The 22,043-nt window shown below is 42.8% G+C and overlaps 2 protein-coding genes across 3 annotated transcripts; both read right to left on the bottom strand.

Annotated features, from left to right (window-relative positions):
• Positions 1–2,336: 2,336 nt before the first annotated feature.
• On the bottom strand, positions 2,337–4,335 carry LOC112251167 (regulator of G-protein signaling 21-like). Its single transcript, XM_024421963.2, has 5 exons — positions 4,178–4,335; positions 3,980–4,069; positions 3,739–3,800; positions 3,321–3,487; positions 2,337–3,192 (listed from the first exon to the last, which is right to left on the bottom strand). Exons 1-5 carry the CDS (start codon positions 4,264–4,266, stop codon positions 2,998–3,000), a joined length of 603 nt encoding a protein of 200 aa, XP_024277731.1. The 5' UTR covers positions 4,267–4,335; the 3' UTR covers positions 2,337–2,997.
• A 7,954-nt stretch (positions 4,336–12,289) lies between these two features.
• LOC112251166 (regulator of G-protein signaling 21-like) lies at positions 12,290–15,153 on the bottom strand. Of its 2 annotated transcripts, none has more exons than XM_024421961.2 (5): positions 14,855–15,153; positions 14,451–14,507; positions 13,978–14,039; positions 13,654–13,820; positions 12,290–13,468 (listed from the first exon to the last, which is right to left on the bottom strand). In XM_024421961.2, the coding sequence occupies exons 1-5, from the start codon at positions 14,938–14,940 to the stop codon at positions 13,280–13,282; spliced, it is 561 nt and encodes a 186-aa protein (XP_024277729.1). In that variant the 5' UTR covers positions 14,941–15,153; the 3' UTR covers positions 12,290–13,279. The 2 variants fall into 2 exon arrangements, with proteins under 2 accessions (XP_024277729.1, XP_024277728.1); XM_024421960.2 differs by having other exon boundaries at positions 13,978–14,042; positions 14,855–15,150.
• Positions 15,154–22,043: the final 6,890 nt, after the last annotated feature.

The raw sequence follows: 22,043 nt of genomic DNA, 5'->3' as shown, positions 1-22,043 counted from the left end.
TTTTCTTGTTTTCATTAAATGTTTATATTATAGACCAGCTGCAAAATTAAAATTGGCTATCTAAGACAATCACTCAGACATGACAAATGTCAACCTGTGTCTAATCACTAAGAGCTGCCTACGATGTCACAAATATACAGGCAACTCTGTATTGCACCTATCAATAATTGACTGTACACAAGCAACAGTGTCACATCCAACTGCCTTTTGATAAGTGCCACTCAGTCTAAAATAAGCACACCAAATCAGGTTAAAATTCTTTAGATCAGGACATTAGTCATGTTTCACCTTAGAGACCATTACTGAACCTCTTAGCTGGCGCAGTGAGTTTTGACCATGTGACGTTAGGTTGACAAAATGACGCAGAATTCTGGCGCAGAGTTGGCTAGTTGTAGTCCGCCATGTCCACAACACTGGCAGACTATAGCTAACTGCATCAAACAGTCATTTCCTCCTTTTACCTTCTGCAGATTGTGCCTTGCATAGGGCCATGACTTGCAGACAGCCAGACGCTGTCCTTCCCCTGTTTTTCACTGATAGCCATGTTGTGTGACCAAATTTGTATTTCATTTTCTAATACTCGTAACTTGGTTTTTGTATGCCTGATCTGTAGGCTACAGCATTAAAGTACACTAAAGTTCTGCCAATGAACATGCATTTATATATGATTTAAAGCGTGCTTATGAGGAATTATGTTTTTCTGCAATAGATACGATTAGAACATTTATTTGTTTCCTTTTAGTTGGGTGCTGTAGATCCTGTTCTCAAGTTGCCAACCTGTAAGAAACTTGGGAGTCATTTTCAAGCATGAAACCTCTTCAATCTTATGGCTCCATGTGTACTAATAATTAAGAAATTATGTGCCTGATGCTTTACTCATGCCTTTCTGGGTTTGAATTTACTGTACTTAGGCTGACGTTTACAACTTACCCTCTTCTATGTGTATCCTTTCTGTGTATACAAGAACCTAAGCAGCAGAATCTGCTATTTGCAGGCCTGCCCAGTTCCACTGTAGGAGCATATAAAACAAGTTTTTGCAATCCACCCGAAAGAATAGAAGGAACACTTACTTCATGAAATTTAGGCCACGTGCATGTGTCATGAATAGATAGTGTATGTTTGGAATACATACCAACTGAGCTTTAATGTTATTTTAAGGTGTTAAGTGCTATGTCACTGACATCTCTGCACAGTTAGAGAATACATTGTAGTACTATGTTGTCCTGATATGGGTGAGTCCATATATAGCTTAAGCACAAACTCAGAGGGAGAAAGACATGCAAGGATATGTTTTCTGATTCTCATGGTGGTGTATTAGTATCCACCACGATAGTTCTTTCAGTTTTGATTGGATGTTTAGTGGGGGGAAGAACTGCCCTTTTGCAAAACTATTAGCCTGTTGCTAAGAAACATATTCAGTTGTTTCTGGTCTGTTTGGACTAATGTGTTAGATGGATGTCTTATTATGCCTTCATGTTAGGAGTGTATGGAGTTATTTTTGAGCTGTTTGGGTTGAGATGTGTTTGGAGAGAAATTGTCCTATATTAGGCCTGTGAAATATCAACACAAGCCATGGGTCCTAGTACTACAGGCCAGCTGTCAGAGAGGAGAGGTGTCTGGCTGTCTGTTCAGTGTCAGCTTTTACTATGAGCTCATGCACATCCTTACTAACAGCGCTCTGTCATGTCAGGAAAGTGACACAAAGTCTGCACATCCTCAGCGGTACGGAGATACAGTACCTTACGTCAGTCATGATGTTCTCGTTTGCATGTGGACCACAGAACAAATCTTACTGGAACCTCCCTATCCCGCTGCGGGAACACACTGTTCCAATGGAAGCAGAATTACGCGTTCTGCAGACATTATTTTACTGGTAGAGTAGATGGATTTCATGCAGGAGTTGTGAGAAAGAGAATTGATCTGATGCAGGTATTTATGTCTTTGATGTTTGAGTTTGTTGAGTAAATATTAGGCCTGGAAGGGAGAAGACTGGGGAGACCTCATATGTAGTCTCTTTACACCAAAACATTCCATTCCTCAGCTGCCTCAAGGTAGGCCTACTGCTGGGAAGTTGTACGGTATAACGTGCTTCTACACCTGCATTTGCTTGCTGTTTGGGGTTTTAGGCTGGGTTTCTGTACAGCACTTTGATATATCAGCTGATGTAAGAAGGGCTATATAAATACATTTGATTTGTATAGTTTATTATGTCATGGACAGTCATTCGCTGTCATATTGAAATTATGGTTTGTTATTTCAGTTGGATCTGTGGTCTTTTTTATCATTACTAACACTGTGTTAAAACCTTCAGGGCCCAGTAACTAGAAAATACATTGTTTCTGAATTCAACAATATTTTATTTGACATGTATGTATTTAACAAACGATAAATAAGGAAAAACAATTGTGTTGCAGTCCAGCTGCACCCACGATGAACTGAACTCATTGGAATGGTTAAAACCATTTCCGCTACAATGTTTAGTGCAAACACCTCTATGCAATGCAAAACATTCACCTCCATTCTCATCTCCTGCGAAACAGTTGCCAATGTAAACCTACATGACTGGTCCCAGAAAGTACTTGCGCACATCGTATACAATCAATTGCAAATAGTTAGTAGCCAGTTATTTACCGGTACTGATGTTTGGTGAAACTGACTAAAGTGCATTCAAACACAACTGGATAAGCAATTCCATTTTGAGCCAATAACAAAACAACTTTACATCTGATCTGCATAATCATGTGCACAAAGGTCCTGGTGTTGTTTTGGCTGACTCTGCAAAACCAAGGATGCACAGTTGAATGAACATTTTTCAAGTGTAAAGGCTAAGCCATTTACAGCTAGTTATTCGCTGTACTTCCTACACTACAGTACTGTTTATAAATAGTGCGCTACAGCATTGCCAATGGCCACATGGCTCAAATGTGAAATGGTTTTACATTCCATGTAACTTCATGTAATGCTTGACTACATAGTCAATCCTTGCGAGTAGTAATCTTAAAACTTGAGATATTTCCCCTCTCCCCTGGCGACGGCACACAGTTCCTTGTAGAGCTCAGAGTGGATGAAGCGAGGGTACGAGTTGTTCTCCATCAGGTTAAATACCTTCTTCTGGGCCGACAGGAAACACGTCAGGCTGGGCAGAGGCAGGCTCTGGATGATAGCATCCTTCGTCTGGTAGTCCAGGTTGATCTGCAGCCAAACGTCGAGACAAGAACCACAGTAAGTCTTTGTACAATTAGAATGATCACATAATGGCATTAGATAAATGTGATTTGGGAAAAAAAAAAAAAAATACCAGTAGTGAAAGGTAATCTCACCTCTTTAGGAGCATCACACTGGATGAACTCTTCATAGATGGTTCTGGCCCTCGACGACAGTTTCCCTAGAGACGTCATGGTCCTGAACTCCTCACAGGCCGTCCAGAACTCTATGTTCTCATCACAGAACTCTGACTTCAGGAATATCTGAAACGCTGCCTTTCCATCTGCAGGACAGAAGGAGGAAGGAATGAGGGAGAGAGAACAGAACAAAGCAAGCAGTGGAAGAAGCATTCAAGCTAAGTTGAGGTCAAGGGTCAAATATCAACCAATCAGAGGTACAGTTTAGTTACAACTGTACTTCACTTCAAGTTGACTCACTTAATTCGTATAAATTATTACCCAATGACCTTTGTGCCAGTTTCATACAATCATGCTGCTATCATATGAGCTATAACACTCAGGGGGTGGCACTTACATTTGTGACTCAGGAGTTTGTCAAGTGACTGTGCCCATTGGTTGACTTCCTCCACTGTTGGCCTGAGGAAGAAGAGAACAGTCATATTAGATCAACATGTACAAGAAGCATACTGTAGTAGTAGTAGTAAATACTGCTTATAGTGATACATATTAAGTTGGATCATAATCAGAATATAGAGCCTTATCTAGTCCTTACTTTACTTCCATAATAGTACATAATTCAAATCCCTGAGCCTCACCTGTAAGATCTTCCTGCCATGCATTTTGAAGAAGAAAAAGAAGAGGTGATCTTCAAAAGATAGCGTATCCTTGTCCTCCAGTTTCTTTTCCTGAAAAATTCAATACTTTCTGTTAGGATAATGTGACTGCTATCATTGCTGACCAATGTCATAACAACCAGCATTAATAATACAAACATTAATCATTAAATAACTTACTTGATTCCTTTTGTATCAATAGAGAAATTTGATGCCTTCCTACAGTCTGTACACGCCATGTCCCTTTCTGATACAACACACTCTCTCATGATTCTGTGGGGAAACACTGAATATAGTCCTGACTATAGTAAGCAAGTTAATCTACCTCCCTCTAGAGCAGTCAGAGCACTTTATAGTTTCTCTCTGATATCGTCATGCTAGAAAGGTGGGCCTAGACTAGAGTAACAGATCTGTAACCTGATTGGCCCACTCTATGTAAACAGTTGACTAGGCCATCCGCTGATGGTAAGAGCTTGAGGGAGAAAAAGGCAGTGCTAGGGAATGTGATTGGCTGTTTAGTGTAAATGTTTACACTACTGAGAGTGCTTGTGCTTCCATTTTTAACTCAGGGTGAGACGGTGAGCCAATGACGTAGAGGCACACCAAGGCCCTCCAAAACCATATTAAAGTTTAGAGGACTGACAAGGATAGGATTGGTCAGAGGGTGAGTTTGAAACCTTGTTTTGTCAACATGGACATTTGTTTATCATGGGGCCTTGATGCCTTTTCTGAGTTGGGGTCTTTCCTATCCACTTAAACTGAAATTCTCAAAGTCTCAGGATAAAAGTTACAGCAACATCAAAGGAAAATACTGTAATACACTTCATACAATTAAAAACGTATTTCGCTCCTAAGTGCACGTCTCAAATCTCCCCAACCCCCACCCAATAGCAGTTATAAAGACAAACTTATATTTGATTAACTAAACCAATCAGATCTAATCAAGCAGTAGGAGATGTCATAACAAAAGAATGCATGTAGAGTATGATAATGTGGAGGACTGAACATGATGCAATATCCGCTTCACAACACAAAGTATAGGCCCTGATACTGATTGGAATGCTGTAGCCCATCAAACACGTTTTCTTACATTCCTGTTTCTTGGTTGTACAAAATAGCAACATGGGAAGAAGGGGTTGGAAATAAATTGCTTGATATTATACTGCACTGTTGAGGGAGCTAGAAAGTAAGCATTTCGCTGCTCCTTTTATACTTGATGTAGACCATGTACGTGACGAATACAATTTGAAGTTTTTTCCCCATTTTTTCCAGTTAGAAATGAGCTAACCTGCAATTAACTTAGTAACTGCCTTCGTTAGATTGATATGAAAGAGGAGGGACATTACCGGATGCAATAATGTGCCAGGTAATGCAGTTAACCACTATCTGGAATAATTAGGAGGGTCACTGGTCAGATTTTGAGGTTAACCACTTTGTTTTCTGTACAGATGACCTAAACCCTTTCACCTCTAAACTATTTTACCTCTGCTCTCCCCCTCTCCTCTTTCTCGCTCTCTCCCTACTTATCTCTTCTTACCCCCTTTCTCTCTTTCTCGCACTTTCTCTCTCTCTCTCTCTCTCTCTCTCTCTCTCTCTCACACACACACACACACGCACACGCACACACACACACTATATCTTCCTGAATAGATGGTTGTATTCGTCCAACTGACTCAGAGTGATAAGTGAGTTATCAGCATAGTGCTCCAACCTGAATGACTGGTTCTTGCCCCACCAGCATGGTAATTTAATAGCGCACACATCACCTGGCTTCGCACTAGCTTTGCATCTTTCCACATTTGTATTTATTTTACGATGTTAATATGTATTTGAAGCTGTCAGAAGATGTCTGGGTTCATGCAAATGCATGGTGGATGTGATTTGAATATGTTTGTCCTTACCCAGAAAATACAGCATACTGCAGGTGGAGTACTGTATGTCACTGTGGCACCACCACAAAAAGTAATGGAAAATCTGTGAATTTGCATAAATACGGGAACAATGTTTTAAATGTTCCGTAAACACAAAGTGGTATATTTTACTTCAGTGTCATTTAATTACTGCTCAACGTCATAGTCAGTCGGTGGTATTACAAGTAGGCAGAATTCCTCAAAAGAGAATACAAGTGTTTGGATCTTGCCATGGGAATGATACCAGAGGGCTAGTGATTGAAATCAGATTGCCCATTAACAGTGCATTCGGAAAGTATTCAGACCACCTGATTTTTACCACATTTTATAATGTTACAGCCTTATTCTATAATGTATTTTAAAAAATCATCATCAATCTACACAATACCCCATAATTTTTTACAAATGTATAAAAAAATAGATAAACAGAAATGCCATATTTACATAAGTATTCAGACACTTTGCTGTGAGACCCGAAATTGAGCTCAGGTGCATCCTGTTTCCATTGATCATCCTTGAGATGCTTCTACAATTTGATTGGATTCCAGCTGGGTAAATTCAATTGATTGGACACGATTTGGAAAGGCACACACCTGTCTATGTAAGGTCCCACAGTTGACAATACATGTCAGAGCAAAAACCAAAACATGAGTTCGAAGGATTGTCCGTAGAGCTCAGAGACAGGATTGTGTTGAGGCACAGATCTGGGGAAGGGTACCAAAACATTTCTGCAGCCTTGAAGGTCCCCAAGAACACAGTGGCCTCCATCATTCTTAAATGGAAGAAGTTTGGAACCACCAAGACGCTTTCAAGAGCTGGCAGCCCAGCCAAACTGAGCAATCGGGGGAGAGGGAGGGAGGTCAGGGAGGTGACCAAGAACCCGATGGTCACTCTGACAGAGCTCCAGAGTTCCTCTGTGGAGATGGGAGAACCTTCCAGGACAACCATCTCTGCAGCACTCCACCAGTCAGGCCTTTATGGTAGAGTGGCCAGACAGAAGCCACTCCTCAGTAAAAGGCACATGACAGCCCGCTTAGAGCCAAAAGGCACCTAAAGGAATCTCAGACCATGAGAAACAAATTTCTCTGGTCTAATGAAACCAAGATTGATCTCTTTGGTCTGAATGCCAAGCGTCACGTTTGGAGAAAACCTGGCATCATCCCTACGGTGAAGCATGGTGGTGGCAGCATCATGCTGTGGGGATGTCTTTCAGTGGCAGGGACTGGGAGACTAGTCAGGTAAAGATGGAGCAAAGCAAAGCACAGAGATGTCCTTGATGGAGCAAAGCACAGAGAGGTCCTTGATGAAAACCTGCTCAAGAGCGCTCACAACCTCAGACTGGGGCGAATATTCACCTTCCAACAGGACAACGACCCTAAGCACACAGACAAGACCATGCAGGAGTGGCTTCAGGACAAGTCTCTGAATGTCATTGAGTGGCCGAGACAGACCCCGGACTTGAACCCGATCGAACATCTCTGGAGAGACCTGAAAATAGCTTTGCAGCGACGCTCCCCATCCAACCTGACAGAGCTTGAGAAGATCTGCAGAGAATAATGGGAGAAACTCCCCAAATACAGGTGTGCCAAGCTTGAAGCGTCATATCCAAGAAGACTAAAGGCGGTAATCGCTGCCAAAGGTTTTTCAAGAAAGTACTGAGTAAAGGGTCTGAATACTTAGGTAAATGTGACATTTCAGTTTTTTAATATTTTTTTATACATTTGCTCAAATGTATTGTGTGTAGATTGATGAGGGGAAAACACAATTTAATCAATTTTAGAATAAGGCTGCAATGTTTTTTTTTTAAAGGTCAAGGGGTCTGAATACTTTCCGAATGCACTGTATTTCTCTAGGATGTGGTATTGTGGGAGTCACGGCGGAGACACTGTGTTGCTGTTGAGGGATTTAAAGTGGGGAGGAAAGGGAACTTTGAGAGTGGCCATCGACGACAGCCACACATGCTGGCAATCACACTGTTAGGAGGAAATCATAAAATACAAAAGTGTCCTCTGCAGGATAGAAAGGGCATGGGAAGAAATTACACAACCACATGACAGAATATATACAGTTGAAGTCAGAAGTTTACATACACTTTGGACTTGGACTCATTAAAACTCATTTTTCAACCACTCCACACATTTCTCGTTAACAAACTATAGTTTTTGCAAGTCGGTTAGGACATCTACTTTGTGCAAGATTATTTCACTTAAAGTTCACAGTATCACAATTCCAGTGGGTCAGAAGTTTACATACATTAAGTTGACTGTGCCTTTAAACAGCTTGGAAAATTCCAGAAAATTATGTCATGGCTTTAGAAGGCTAATTGATATAATTTGAGTCAATTGGGGGTGTACCTGTGGATGTATTTCAAGGCCTACCTTCAAACTCAGTGCCTCTTTGTTTGATATTATGGGAAAATCAAAAGAAATCAGCCAAGACCTCAGAAAAAAATGGTAGACTTCCACAAGTCTGGTTCATCCTTGGGAGCAATTTCCAAATGCCTGAAGGTACCACGTTCATCTGTACAAACAATAGTATGCAAGTATAAACACCATGGGACCACATAGCCGTCATACCACTCAGGAAGGAGATGCGTTTTGTCTCCTAGAGATGAACATACTTTGGTGCGAAAAGTGCAAATCAATCCCAGAACAACAGCAAAGGACCTTGTGAAGATGCTGGAGGAAACAGGTACACAAGTATCTATATTCACAGTAAAAAAAGTCCTATATTCACATAACCTGAAAGGCCACTCAGCAAGGAAGAAGCCACTGCTCCAAAACTGCCATAAAAAAGCCAAACTTCCGTTTGCAACTGCACATGGGGACAAAGATAATGTGTAATTCTTGTAGAAATGTCCTCTGGTCTGATGAAACAAAAATAGAACTGTTTGGCCATAATGACCATCATTATGTTTGGAGGAAAAAGGGGAGGCTTGCAAGCCAAAGAATACCATCCCAACCCTGAAGCACGGGGTGGCAGCATCATGTTGTGGGAGTGCTTTGCTGCAGGAGAGACTGGTGCACTTCACAAAATAGATGGCATCATGAGGATGGAAAATTATGTGGATGTATTGAAGCAACATTTCAAGACATCAGTCAGGAAGTTAAAGCTTGGTCGCAATTGGGTCTTCCAAATGGACAATGACCCCAAGCATACTTCCAAAGTTGTGGCAAAATGGCCTAAGGACAGCAAAGTCAAGATATTGGAGTGGCCATCACAAAGCCCTGACCTCAATCCTATGGAAAATTTGTGGGTAGAACTGAAAAAGCATGTGCGAGCAAGGAGACCTACAAACCTGACTCAGTTCCACCAGCTCTGTCAGGAGTAATGGTCCAAAATTCACCCAACTTATTGTGGGAAGCTTGTGGAAGGCTAACAGAAACATTTGACCCAAGTTAAACAATTTAAAAGCAATGCTACCAAATACTAATTGACTGTATGTAAACTTCTGACCCATTGGGAATGTGATGAAAGAAATACAAGCTGAAATCAGTTATTCTCTCTACTATTATTTTGACATTTCACATTCTTAAAATAAAGTGGTGATCCTAACTGACCTAAGACATGGAATTTCTACTCTGATTAAATGTCAGGAATTGTGAAAAACTGAGTTTAAATGTCTTTGGCTAAGGTGTATGTCAACTTCTGACTTTAACTGTAGTTATATAGATAGGCCTAGACCATCCTGCTGCACAGAATTTAAACCACAACCATCTTATCCAGCAGTGTGGTGTGTGGGTTGGGGTTAGCGTTAGGGTTCAAGTTGGGGTTGATGTTGATGTTAGGTTAGGGTTAAGGGCAGTTAACCACATGATATCCGGACATGTGTTCATCATAGTACCTGGAAAGGGAGAGTGCCTGACTCACAATCACAACCTCTAAAATCAATAACTGTGTCATTTTATCTATATTTACCTTTTTCAATGCTGAAAAAAATCAACACCTGCAATGTGTTGCAGATTTGCCTTTATTCAATATTGATTCTGTGTTGGTAACATGGTAGCCTAATCCTATGTAAATAATATTCTGCCCAGCCAGCCCATGCATACTGTACTCACCCAATCAGATGAAAAGTTAAGTCACTTCTCAGACAATAGCCACATTAAAAAGTACATTCTTGTTGATATGCTTGGCGAGGGATCTGTTTTCCTTGGAATAACTCTCACATGTACATAATCCTTCCTCATACTGTATGAGTCACGTATTCAGCTGCCACAGCATCCGTTCATCCATCCATCTTTGACCAACTTTGAGCAGAGGCCATGCATGTGGTTGCAGCAAAAAAAGAGCTTAGTATTAACACTTTGGTATTTTTGTTCTAGGTCATTATTAGCACAGGACATCTGCGTCTCTGTGTGTCAAATCAAAGTGTATTTGTCACGTGCGCCGAATACAACACCTTACAGTGAAATGATTACTTACAGGCTCTAAGCAATGGTGAGGGAAAAAAGGTATGTGTGTGTGTGTCATGATTCCCATTGTGAATTGGCACTAGCAGGTAAATCACCAAAGGTATTGAGGACCACAACACAGAGAGGGAACTGGTCTGGTGTGTTTATTGTGATTTACCAAGACAGTAATGCTTCCAAAAAGCCTTATATAGCACTGTTTCCCACCAGTGAAGTATATTTTGTCTCCAACTACGATTTCTAAGCATAGTCAGGAAGCACTATTAGTGCTATTTTGTTTCTGAGGCCAAATACAATCAAATGTGCTTCAAATGTATTAATTTGGTTGAAGGTATTTGAAGCAACTATGTATAACTTGGCGTACATTACAGTGGTGTACAATGGTCACATAAAACACTACACTTTTCTAGCCATGCTAAATAACATGTTAGGCCCACTACCATTGCCATGATGAAACACCTTTACATGCAGTGTCATGTTGTCATAGTTATCAACAGAAGGATCACAGTCTCTTATCAGATATCCATTTACTGTAAAAACACATTACTTCTCATAATCACCATGGTCTTGTGATGAGAAACTGAAACTCAGCAGCTCTTCCTGTTTCTGTTGTTCATGATGCAGAAAAGACACTTTTGAAACAAGACAATAACTATTTCAGACAAAAACAAAAGCATGTAGAATAGAATAGACACATTTAGCATAAGTATAACACAGGAAGGCACAATTTATAATACAATATTTACACATGTATCAGGTAACGGGGGATATGGGGGCAAGTTTTTAAATTGTGCATCATTAGTCATAGTAAATAAGAGTCTGGTAGCAGCAGATGTATGTGCAGCATGAAAGTGTATAGACTCACCGGCCAGTTTATGAGGTACACCGCCCCATTCACAAAAATGAATCGCTTCTACAGACTGTGAGTCACGTGGCTTGCTATAAAAAGTAGGTAGACCGGCATCGAGGCATTCACTTACTCTTTGATTTAACGTTAGAATGGGCAAAGTGAGGGACCTAAGTGACTTTGAGTGTGGTATGATTGTCAGTGCCAGGTGTGTTGGATCCAGTATCTCAGAAATGGCTGCCCTCTTGGGCTTTTCACGCATGACAGTGTCTAGGGTTTACCGAGAATGGTGCGACAATCAAAAAACATGCAGTCATTGGCATTCCTGTGAGCGACAACAGCTCGTTGATGAGAGAGGTCAAAGGAGAATGGCAAGAATCATGTATTCTAAAAGGCGGGCCACAAAAAGACAAATATTGGCACAGTAGAACAGTGGTGTGCAGAACAGCATCTTGGAATGCGCAACTCGTCGATCCGTGTAACGGATGGGCTATTGCCGCAGACGACTACACCAGGTTCCACTCGGGACAAGATGGAACGGACTGTTCACAGCATGAATGTACTGTTGTCCAATCTGCAGAAATTGCATGATGCCATCGCGTCAGCATGGACCAACATTCTTGTCGAACATTTTCCTGACAACTTGTGGAATGCCCCGAACAATTCAGGCTGTTCTAGAGGCAAAGGGGGGTCCGACCCGGTACTAGATGGGTGTACCTAATAAACTGCGAAATTTTATTTTTGCACATTGAGATTTCACGTGCATTGGAGACCATCAAGTGTGCTCAAACTCATGATTTACTATATGGTAATAGCCCTCTCACTACTTTCTGGGAAGGTGGTGTGTCAAGGGATATGATTTAACATTAGCATGTGACATTGATTTGGCTGTACTATTGCCACACATTTATAAATGTATACCACGCTTCATGGAATAGTGATATTATACTTATGTTTTGCTGGTAAAACATTGTTGTGATAAATCATGGACTGTCTGAGACATTTACTATGTAATGAGCTGTAAAGATTAAAGCAATCACTATGTGTAATGTTGGTTTTTAATTTAGTTGTTGAGAGTGAACCCGAAGAGATTTTTGCTAATTAGTGATTGACAACAAGTACCTTGTCTGCAAATAATTTAATGTCATCCTACATAATCATAACTTTTTTTTTAACAAGCATTGCAAAAGTCAGCATCCAAACAGTGGCTGTGTGTTATAAATAGTACAACATGCAAATCTGAATGAATAAACATTCTAGCTCAGTAAGCAATCAGAAACATTCTGTATCAAATAAGTAGGAGTTAAGTTCAATATACAAAGTTGGACATAGACTATTCTTCTCTCTACAATTGCACAACTTAACCTATACTTCTCAATAGGTCATTCTTAAAAGATAGACAGTGAAAGAAGTCTTTAACTGCCTTACAAGTGTAAATATCAAAATGCCTTTCACAAAACTTGATTGATTTTAGAGACTAAACATTCATAGTGTAAAGGAGAGTATATTCTGTTTGGCCGGTATCCGCTGAATACATGCTCCTTCTTTCATTACATTCCTCCTGACCACGTAGGTTAGTACTGCTAGTGAAAGTCCACCCTGCATCTCATGTCTTATCACAGTATCATAGGCTTCCTGTTACGCGCACACAGACACACACACACGCGCGCACACACGGACACACTCTTCTCTGTCTTTATCAAGACAGGAAGCACCTCCGGTTGAGTGGGGACTGCATGGTTCTCTGACGTTGTGTTTCAGTTCAATCGTCATTCACTATGTGATTCATTCACTGTCAAAGACGATCTGATCACTTAAGATACGACACGTCACTCCCAGAGTCACTGATAGGACAGCAGTATCCAGGTCAAACACGCATCACCGTAGAGTTCCCCATATCCTCTCTGCTTTTCCTTCCGTCTTTACTTCTTTATTTTTCTCTTGGCTCATCCTGCTTGCAGAGTGTTTCAGGGTGTGGTCCTGCATTGTGGGAACCATGTTTTGTAGGGCATGGCCTGCCAGTCTCTCTGTGCTTGGTCAGCCTTCCATCCTGTAGAAGCCCAAACATTCCAGTTACTGTTTTCATGTTCTCCTGTCATCTTCTCCTCTCCTATCATCCCTTGACGGCGTCAGCGGCGAGGGACTCCAGGAGGGATCTGTAAATGTCTGAGCGCAGGAAGCGAGGGTACGAATCTCTCTCCATCAGCCCATAAACAATCTTCTGGGCATCGTCGAAGCATTGGAGGTTAGGAGTCTTCACAGCACTCTTGATCTGCTCCCTTGTGTAGTAGTCAATGTTAATCTGGAACAAGATTAATTTAGATTTACAAAGTACAGAAGCATTTAATATAGCATGTCTGGAGACATTTGAGGGTGGTTTAATAACTGGATGGTGTTGATGAAATAGATTGAAACATCAATGAGGTTACAGAGGGTTATTTGAATCTCTAACATGTAGCCATGTACTGTAATACATAACAGTTTTACCTCTTTAGGAGCCTCAGCCTTTATGAACTGCTCATAGATTTTCTTTGCCTTCGATGACATTCTGAACGATGACTTGATTTTCTTGTACTCCTCACACGTCAGCCAGAACTCAATGTTCTCATCGCTGAATTCAGACTTCAGAAAGGTTCTGAAGGTGGCCAGTCCATCTGTGGGGAAGAATAAAAACCAAACCAAGACATGAAACACTGATACAGCCCCAAGCCTGCACACATGGAGTTTTTGTTCCACATTTTTAGATTTAAAAAAATCTGATTTAGCTACTTATCTCTAACTATTTTGATCGTCTCGTGAAGTAAAACTTACATTTAGACTCAAGGAGTCTCTCCAGTGACTGAGACCATTGTTGGGTATCTTCTAAACTTAGCCTGCTGGGAAGAAAATGTGTGTTTGATGACTCAACTAGAGTCAAATCTGGGTAAAAATAATCTGGTATTTGACGTGAGGACAAAAGGGCACATAGAATCAACATAATTAAGAAATTATTATAGCAACACAGTTATCAAGTTCTTTCACGTATCAAACACTTGGGCCTTTGTGTGTGTGCGTGCGTGTGTGCGTGCGTACGTACGTGTGTACGCGTGTGCATGCTTGTGTGTGCTTGTGTGTGCCTGTGCTGTGCCAAAGTTAACATAAGTCCTGAAGTTTCATTTGAATCCGCACACACTACCATAGATGGACGCTAGAACACACATGGCATTTGAACAATAAAATACATGCAAAATTATAACAATTAGCATCAATGCAGTGACAGTGTAAGGAAGAGTAAGAATCCTTACCTCTCAGATGTGGAGTGTGAGAACATGCATTGCAGTCGGCAAATAAAGTTCTTTCCCCTTTGGAGAGAAAAAGAGAAATGTCATGATCGTCTCATAAAACAAGACTTATTCCACTGCTGTATAAGGACATCTCAGTATATAGTATCTAGGTAGGAGGTATTTACAGGTTTAGTATAACATATGCAGTGTTTATATACAATATGTGGCCTATAGTATGTAGTATTAAGCTAATACGTATGTAAAAGCATTTTAAAAGAAACTACACAAAGTATTTTGTATTTAGAAAGTATATTACACATCCATAGTATTACTAGACTACATTGAATATAAAGCTTATTACTTATACAAAAGCTCCACAATACATTTTCCAAATTCCCCAGCTGTTGACTGCATAAAAAACTCACAGGTTCTTGTTCCTCCCCCTGTCGTCCTGCTCCATATTGAAGTGCTGTGTTTGTGTCAGTGTCTCTGTGATGATTAGGCTGGGCATGTTTTAACTCCACACTCTCTGTCTCCTGGTGCTGCTCATGCTGCGATGGATCACTCTCTGTATGGAGGGGTCTCCCCCCACTTCAGGCCTTATATGCAGGGCGCCCCGTTGCTTAGGGGCTGGATGGTGAAACACTGAAACATCAGACCCAGCCCAGCAAACTGTAGCGAGAGAGGAAGCCTCCACGCTCTCTTTCTCTCTTCCTGTGACATGCACTCTCTCTTTTTGCGACACACTCTCTCTCCCCCTCTCTCTGTGACATGCTCTCTCTCTCCCTCTGTTTTTAGGGAGGGTCTAATGTCCCCTTGTTAAAAGCATGCTCTGTATGTCCACAGTCTTTTTTTATCTTTGCTGCTCAGATGCAAATGACAGATACAGTGAGAGTGATAGGCAAATCATGACCTTCACTTACTGCGTTTTGGTACCTTGTTGAAACATCATTGGGATGTTTAAGTTATATCCAAAAGCATCATATGTACCACACATTGTGTTTCTTTCTCTGAAGGTTGATGGTTTACAGGTAAAACCCCTGTGAATGGATTATCAAAGGCAAACTTCCTCTATTGACAAATATTAACAGCAGTTTTTGGTCTGATCAATATAGAGCCATTACAGTAGGCAACATCAGATTTTTCACTCTCGTCTAACTAGCCTTTGCATACAGTAGCCAAAGTCATATAAACCTCACTTGCCAAATGATCTTTACCAGTAGGCAGCCATGTCCAATGGCCTGTCTGTCATTCTGCACAGTAACTGACTTGGCCCACCTCAACTTGCCCAAAGATGGCCACAAGCAGTCAAGCACAACCAAGGGACATCAAAACATGTCCAATTATATTTAATGTGCCTTGTGCCCTCTCGTCCACACCACCACAACTACCTTTAAATAATACAGTAAAGCTCAACTGACCAGAGGTTTTAAATGAACACACCGCAATCGCCTGTGTGATTAACACCATACAAACAGTATCCATTCTAGAGGTTCCTGAGTGATGGTATTGAGTAACTCAGACAGTGTCTGAAATGCACTGCACATTACCCACTTCCCTTCGGCTGTTATGACAACCACTAGGGACTGAGCAAAACCATGTCAGACTGTGTGTGAGGGACAAGGTGGAGCGATGTCGCCTACGTGCTGTGGTGATATAGGAGAGGTGAGCTCTTGGTCAGCTAGCAAGAACATCGCCTTACACCAGCTGCCCCCAGCCCCTCCAAGAAAAAAATAAGAATGTTTGTAAATATAGTATATTATACCATGCTCTAGGCTTACTGAGCAAATTAATAGTAAGATAAGGCACTATTGTCTGGTCTTCCCTCTATCCAATAGAATAACAACTCTCACATAATACAATCCCATTGAAGTCTGCTTTTATTCATAACCTTGTATGTGTAATAAAATGTAGTTTATCTCAGAATCGTCATGCAATGCTCAATTGAAGATCCTGCTGAGCTAGCCTCCAGGCATTTGTGTCTTTCAGCGGTTTGGACATCTAGATGGAGCGAAGAAGTGTGCATAGTTGCTAAAAGTCGCCATAGAAAAAAACAGTTGTTCCTTGGTGATGAGATTACGTCCCTAACAAGGGGACAAATTCAGGGTGATTTGCCACGCATCACGGCATATGACTGAATCCACTGGTGGGTGTCCTGAGTCAAACTCACAGTTATTGTTAGAGCCATCCAGATGGCCTTTTTAAGACACAACTTTGAGGAATAGAGCCATCTACAGAGAGGGGTCAAGAGTGACAGGGCTAATTTTTTTCCAACTTCATGACACTGTTAATGGGCTAGCTCTGGCTAATTAGCTGAGACAGTTGACATGTGAGCACAACAGCCTTACAGGTAGCAGGCTGTGGAAAATGTTTTTGTGTGAGTCTCCCTGCCCACCGACCACAGACAATTACTCAGTGTCATAGGACAAGTCAATGATAACCTTCCTGACAACGTTTACATCCTGATTTATGGAAGTATAATATACATTGAAACATCCATGCTGTGTTAACAGATTTAAACAAATAACAGTTACTCATATTTCCTATTGTTGACAGATACATTTATTTTATTTATCTGTTATTTTACCAGGTCAGTTAACACATTCTCATCAATGACCTGGGGAATAGTTACAGGGGAAAGGAGGGGGATGAATGAGACAATTGTAAGCTGGGGAATATTAGGTAACCATGATAGTTTGAGGGCCAGATTAGGAATTTACCCAGGACACCAGGGTAACACCCCTACTCTCACGATAAGTGGGATCTTTAATGACCTCAAAGATTCAGGACACCTGTTTAACATCCAGTCTGAAAGACAGCACCCTACACAGGGCAGTGTCCCCAATCACTGCCCTGGGGTATTGGGATATTTTTTTAGACCAGAGGAAAGAGTGCCTCCAACACCACTTCCAGCAGCATCTGGTCTCCCATCCAGGAACTGACCAGGACCAACCCTGCTTAGCTTCAGAAGCAAGCCAGCAGTGGTATGCAGGGTGGTATGCTGCTGGCATACATACATATAATGTCCAATTAGCATGGAATGAAGAGACAGATTTGTTCATTTTCCACTACAAAGGACACTTTAATAGAAGTGCAGACTTATGTTCTGCATTTTTGCAACCATATGCAAATTATTTCTGTAACCATTCATAACTTAAGTCCTTCCATTTAGACATTCTGTATCGTCGTTCCAATCTATATAAATTCCCTAGAATTTGACTTTTGGTGCAAACGCCACTCTTGACTCGTCAGTCAGTCTACAGCAGGGGTGTCATACTCTTTCCATGGAGGGCCTAGTGTATGCACGTGTTTAGTTTTTCCTTTCAATTAAGACCTAGGCAACCAGGTGAGGGGAGTCTTTAATAATTAGTGACCCTTATTCATCGATCAAGTACAAGGGAGGAGCGAAAAACACGCATTTCCTCAGCCCTCCGTGGAATGAGTTTGACACATGTGGTCTAGAGGTTTGAACGAATGTACTGTTTAGTACTCTGAAACGTTAATTTGTAGGGGCGAGACGCAAACAATGACAATGAACATTTTATGAAAGGCCTGAGCTGAACGATATGGTAATCTTTCCACCCTAAGCTTGCCAATTCATTCATTCATTGCATGAGCTTGCTCAAATCATATATTTTCCCATCTGCTTGCTATCTGTATTTTGAAAGAGTAATTGTCCCACGTCAGAAAGTTACAATGGTTGTCAACGGATTCTGATGAGAGGCTGTGATCTTTGCCCGTCATCTTCCTATCTCTATTACGAAACAGCCTTTTCCCACAGCAAAGTACATGGTATTATCTAGTCACACTTTAGGAATTATAGCTACATTTGTGGGTATGCTACTTTAGCTTGTAATATGTTAGCATTTGAATAGCTGCTACTACCAAGGTGAAAGCTGAAGCATAGCCTGACTGACCTCTCACTAGGCCTGGGGATGGAGGAACTCCTGGTAGATCTCTTTTGCTTTTTCCAGGAAAGGTCGGCTGGTGAGGTGTTCTCTCTGTAGTCACGGCATGCTAGCCAGAACTCAATATTCTCCTCACGGAATTCAGACTGCAGGAAGGATCTGAAGGCTGCAAAGAACCCTATGGGATTAGCATGCTAAAGTCAGAAGGTGGTCTGAGACTGTACTATTGAAGATAATGAATGTACTCTGGGCCAACGTAGTTAAAACAGTTGTCCTTACTTTTTTGTCCTTCAACTCTTTATCAAGACTTAGTAGAATTCTTCTACTGTCCTCTTGACGACACGTTTTTGCATTAGATGGGTTTTGTAAATCAATATCACTATTTGACATGTTATTGTTGTGAAATAGTCTCTAATGTTGCTGTACTTACTTGATTTTTGTAGAAAAGGAGTCATCATTTATCTTCTGTATTAGAATACACTGAATGTCTTTTTTCTATCTTTTTCGGCTTAAAAGAATATCGATCATGTGGAAATTGAGGAAGTAGTGTACATTAAGATCTGATCTTGATATATTACCAACAGCTGTCAAGGATTTCCTCCTCTTCTTCCGAAGAGGAGAGGCGAAACGGATCAGAGGACCAATATGCGGCGTGGTAAGTGTCCATGGTTCTTTTAATATGTAAATGTACACATGAACACTACAAAACAATAAACATGGAACGTGTGAAACCCTAAACAGTCCTATCTGGTGCAAAGACAGAGACAGGAACAAACACCCACAAACACACAGTGAAACCCAGGCTACCTAAGTATGATTCTCAATCAGAGACAACTAATGACACCTGCCTCTGATTGAGAACCATACTAGGCCGAAACATAGAAATACCCAAATTATAGAAAAACAAACATAGACTGCCCACCCAACTCACGCCCTGACCATACTAAATAAATACAAAACAAAGGAAAAAGGTCAGAACGTGACAGTACCCCCAAAGGTGCGGACTCCGGCCGCAAAACCTTGACCTATAGGGGAGGGTCTGGGTGGGCGTCTGTCCGCGGTGGCGGCTCTGGCGCGGGACGCGGACCCCACTTAACCATTGTCTTAGTCCGCCTCATTGTCCGCCTCCGTGGCTTTCTACCCATGGCCACCCCTCTCAATGACCCCACTGGACAGAGGAGCAGCTCGGGACAGAGGAGCAGCTCGGGACAGAGGAGCAGCTCGGGACAGAGGTGCGGAAGCTCTGGACAGAGGGACAGAAGCTCGGGACAGAGGCTCTGGCGCCTCTGGGCTGAGGGGCTCCGGCGCCTCTGGGCTGAGGGGCTCCGGCAGCGGCGCCGGACAGGCGGGAGGCTCCGGCAGCGGCGCCGGACAGGCGGGAGGCTCCGGCAGCGGCGCCGGACAGGCGGGAGGCTCCGGCAGCGGCGCCGGACAGGCGGGAGGCTCCGGCAGCGGCGCCGGACAGGCGGGAGACTCCGGCAGCGGCGCCGGACAGGCGGGAGACTCCGGCAGCGGCGACGGACAGGCGGGAGGCTCCGGACAGGCGGGAGACTCCGGCAGCGGCGCCGGACAGGCGGGAGACTCCGGCAGCGGCGCCGGACAGGCGGGAGACTCCGGCAGCGGCGCCGGACAGGCGGGAGACTCCGGCAGCGGCGCCGGACAGGCGGGAGACTCTGGCAGCGGCGCCGGACAGGCGGGAGACTCCGGCAGCGGCGCCGGACAGACAGGACCACCTGCAGGGAGGAGACAGAGAGATAGCCTGGTGCGTGGGGCTGCCACAGGAACCACCAGGCTGGGGAGACCTTCAGGAGGCTTGGTGTTAGGAGGAGGCACCTGAAGGACCGGGCCGTGGGGGAGCACTGGAGCTCTGGTGCGCAACCTTGGCACCACTTCCCCAGGCTGGACAACTACTTTAGCCCGGACCCTCCAGAGTGCAGGCACAGGTTGAACCGGGCTGTGGGTAAGCACGGGAGATCTAGTGCTTACTACACGCACCTCTCCCTTAGGCTCCACTCCCACATTTGCCCGGCACGAGCGGAGTGCAGGCAGAGGACGCACTGCACCCTCCCAGCGCCCGGAGACACAGCACGCAGAGCCGGCGCAGGATAACCTGGACCAAAACTGCGTACCGGCGACCAGCCCCGCAGAGCAGGCACCTTACGCCCTGGCACAATGCCCACACTCGCATGGCACTTTCGGGGCTGCCCTATAGCGCACCGGGCTATGGGCACGCACTGGCGACACCGTGCGCTTACCCGCATAACACGATGCCTGACCAGTAATGCGTTGCTTATAATAAGCACGAGGAGTGAGCTCAGGTCTGCTACCTGGCTTAGTACCACACCTCGTCTGCCCCCCCCCAAATTTTTTGGGGGGCTGCCTCTCGTACCTGTCGCACTGCCGTGCTGCCTTCGCCAACCTCATTCTCCTGTAACCTTCCTTGCACTGCTCCATCGAATCCCAGGCGGGCTCCGGCACTCTCCCTGGGTCGACCGCCCACCTGTCTATCTCCTCCCAAGTTGTGTAGTCCTGTGATGCTGGCCGCTGTTGTTGCTGCTGCTGCTGCTGTCGTCGCTGCTGTTTACCACGCCGCTTGGTCCGAGTTGGGTGGGTGTTTCTGTCAAGGATTTCCTCCTCTTCTTCCGAAGAGGAGAGGCGAAACGGATCAGAAGACCAATATGCGGCGTGGTAAGTGTCCATGGTTCTTTTAATATGTAAATGTACACATGAACACTACAAAACAATAAACATGGAACGTGTGAAACCCTAAACAGTCCTATCTGGTGCAAAGACAGAGACAGGAACAAACACCCACAAACACACAGTGAAACCCAGGCTACCTAAGTATGATTCTCAATCAGAGACAACTAACGACACCTGCCTCTGATTGAGAACCATACTAGGCCGAAACATAGAAACACCCAAATTATAGAAAAACAAACATAGACTGCCCACCCAACTCACGCCCTGACCATACTAAATAAATACAAAACAAAGGAAATAAAGGTCAGAACTTGACAACAGCTTTTCTTTATTTCTGTATTGGTGTAAAAATAAAACACTTACTGCATTTAATTGTATTCTATTATATTTGTCCTCGTGTGTTTGTATATATTGAATGCTTAAAAGGCCCCTTTCCTAGATATATACAGTACCAGTGGAAAGTTTGGGACACACCTTCTCATACAAGGGTTTTTATTTATTATTTCTATTTTCTTCATTGTAGAATAGTAGTGACGACATCAAAACTATGAAATAACACATGGAATCATGTAGTAACTGAAAAAGTGTAGAACAAATGTAAGATTCTTCAACGTAGCCACCCTTTGACTTGATGACAGCTTTGCACACTCTTGGCATTCTCTCAACCATGAGGTAGTCACCTGGAATGCATTTGAATTAACAAGTGTACCCTGTTAAAAGTTAATTTGTGGGATTTCTTTCCTTCTTAATGTGTTTGATCCAATCAGTTGTGTTGTGACAAGATAGGGGTGCTATACAGAAGATAGCTATATACCTATATGGTATAAGTTTATTCAAATAAGCAAAGAGAAACGACAGTCCATCATTACTTTAAGACATGAAAGTCAGTCAATGCGGAAAAATTCAAGAACTGAACGTTTCTTCAAGTGCAGTCGCAAAAACCATCAAGTGCTATGATGAAACTGGCTTTCATGAGGACTGCCACAGGAAAGGAAGATGCAGA

The sequence above is a fragment of the Oncorhynchus tshawytscha genome, linkage group LG05 (genome assembly GCF_018296145.1).
Source record: "Oncorhynchus tshawytscha isolate Ot180627B linkage group LG05, Otsh_v2.0, whole genome shotgun sequence".
NCBI lineage: Eukaryota > Metazoa > Chordata > Actinopteri > Salmoniformes > Salmonidae > Oncorhynchus > Oncorhynchus tshawytscha.
Note: the sequence above shows the minus strand (reverse complement) of the source record. Positions and strands in the feature narration are given on the sequence as shown.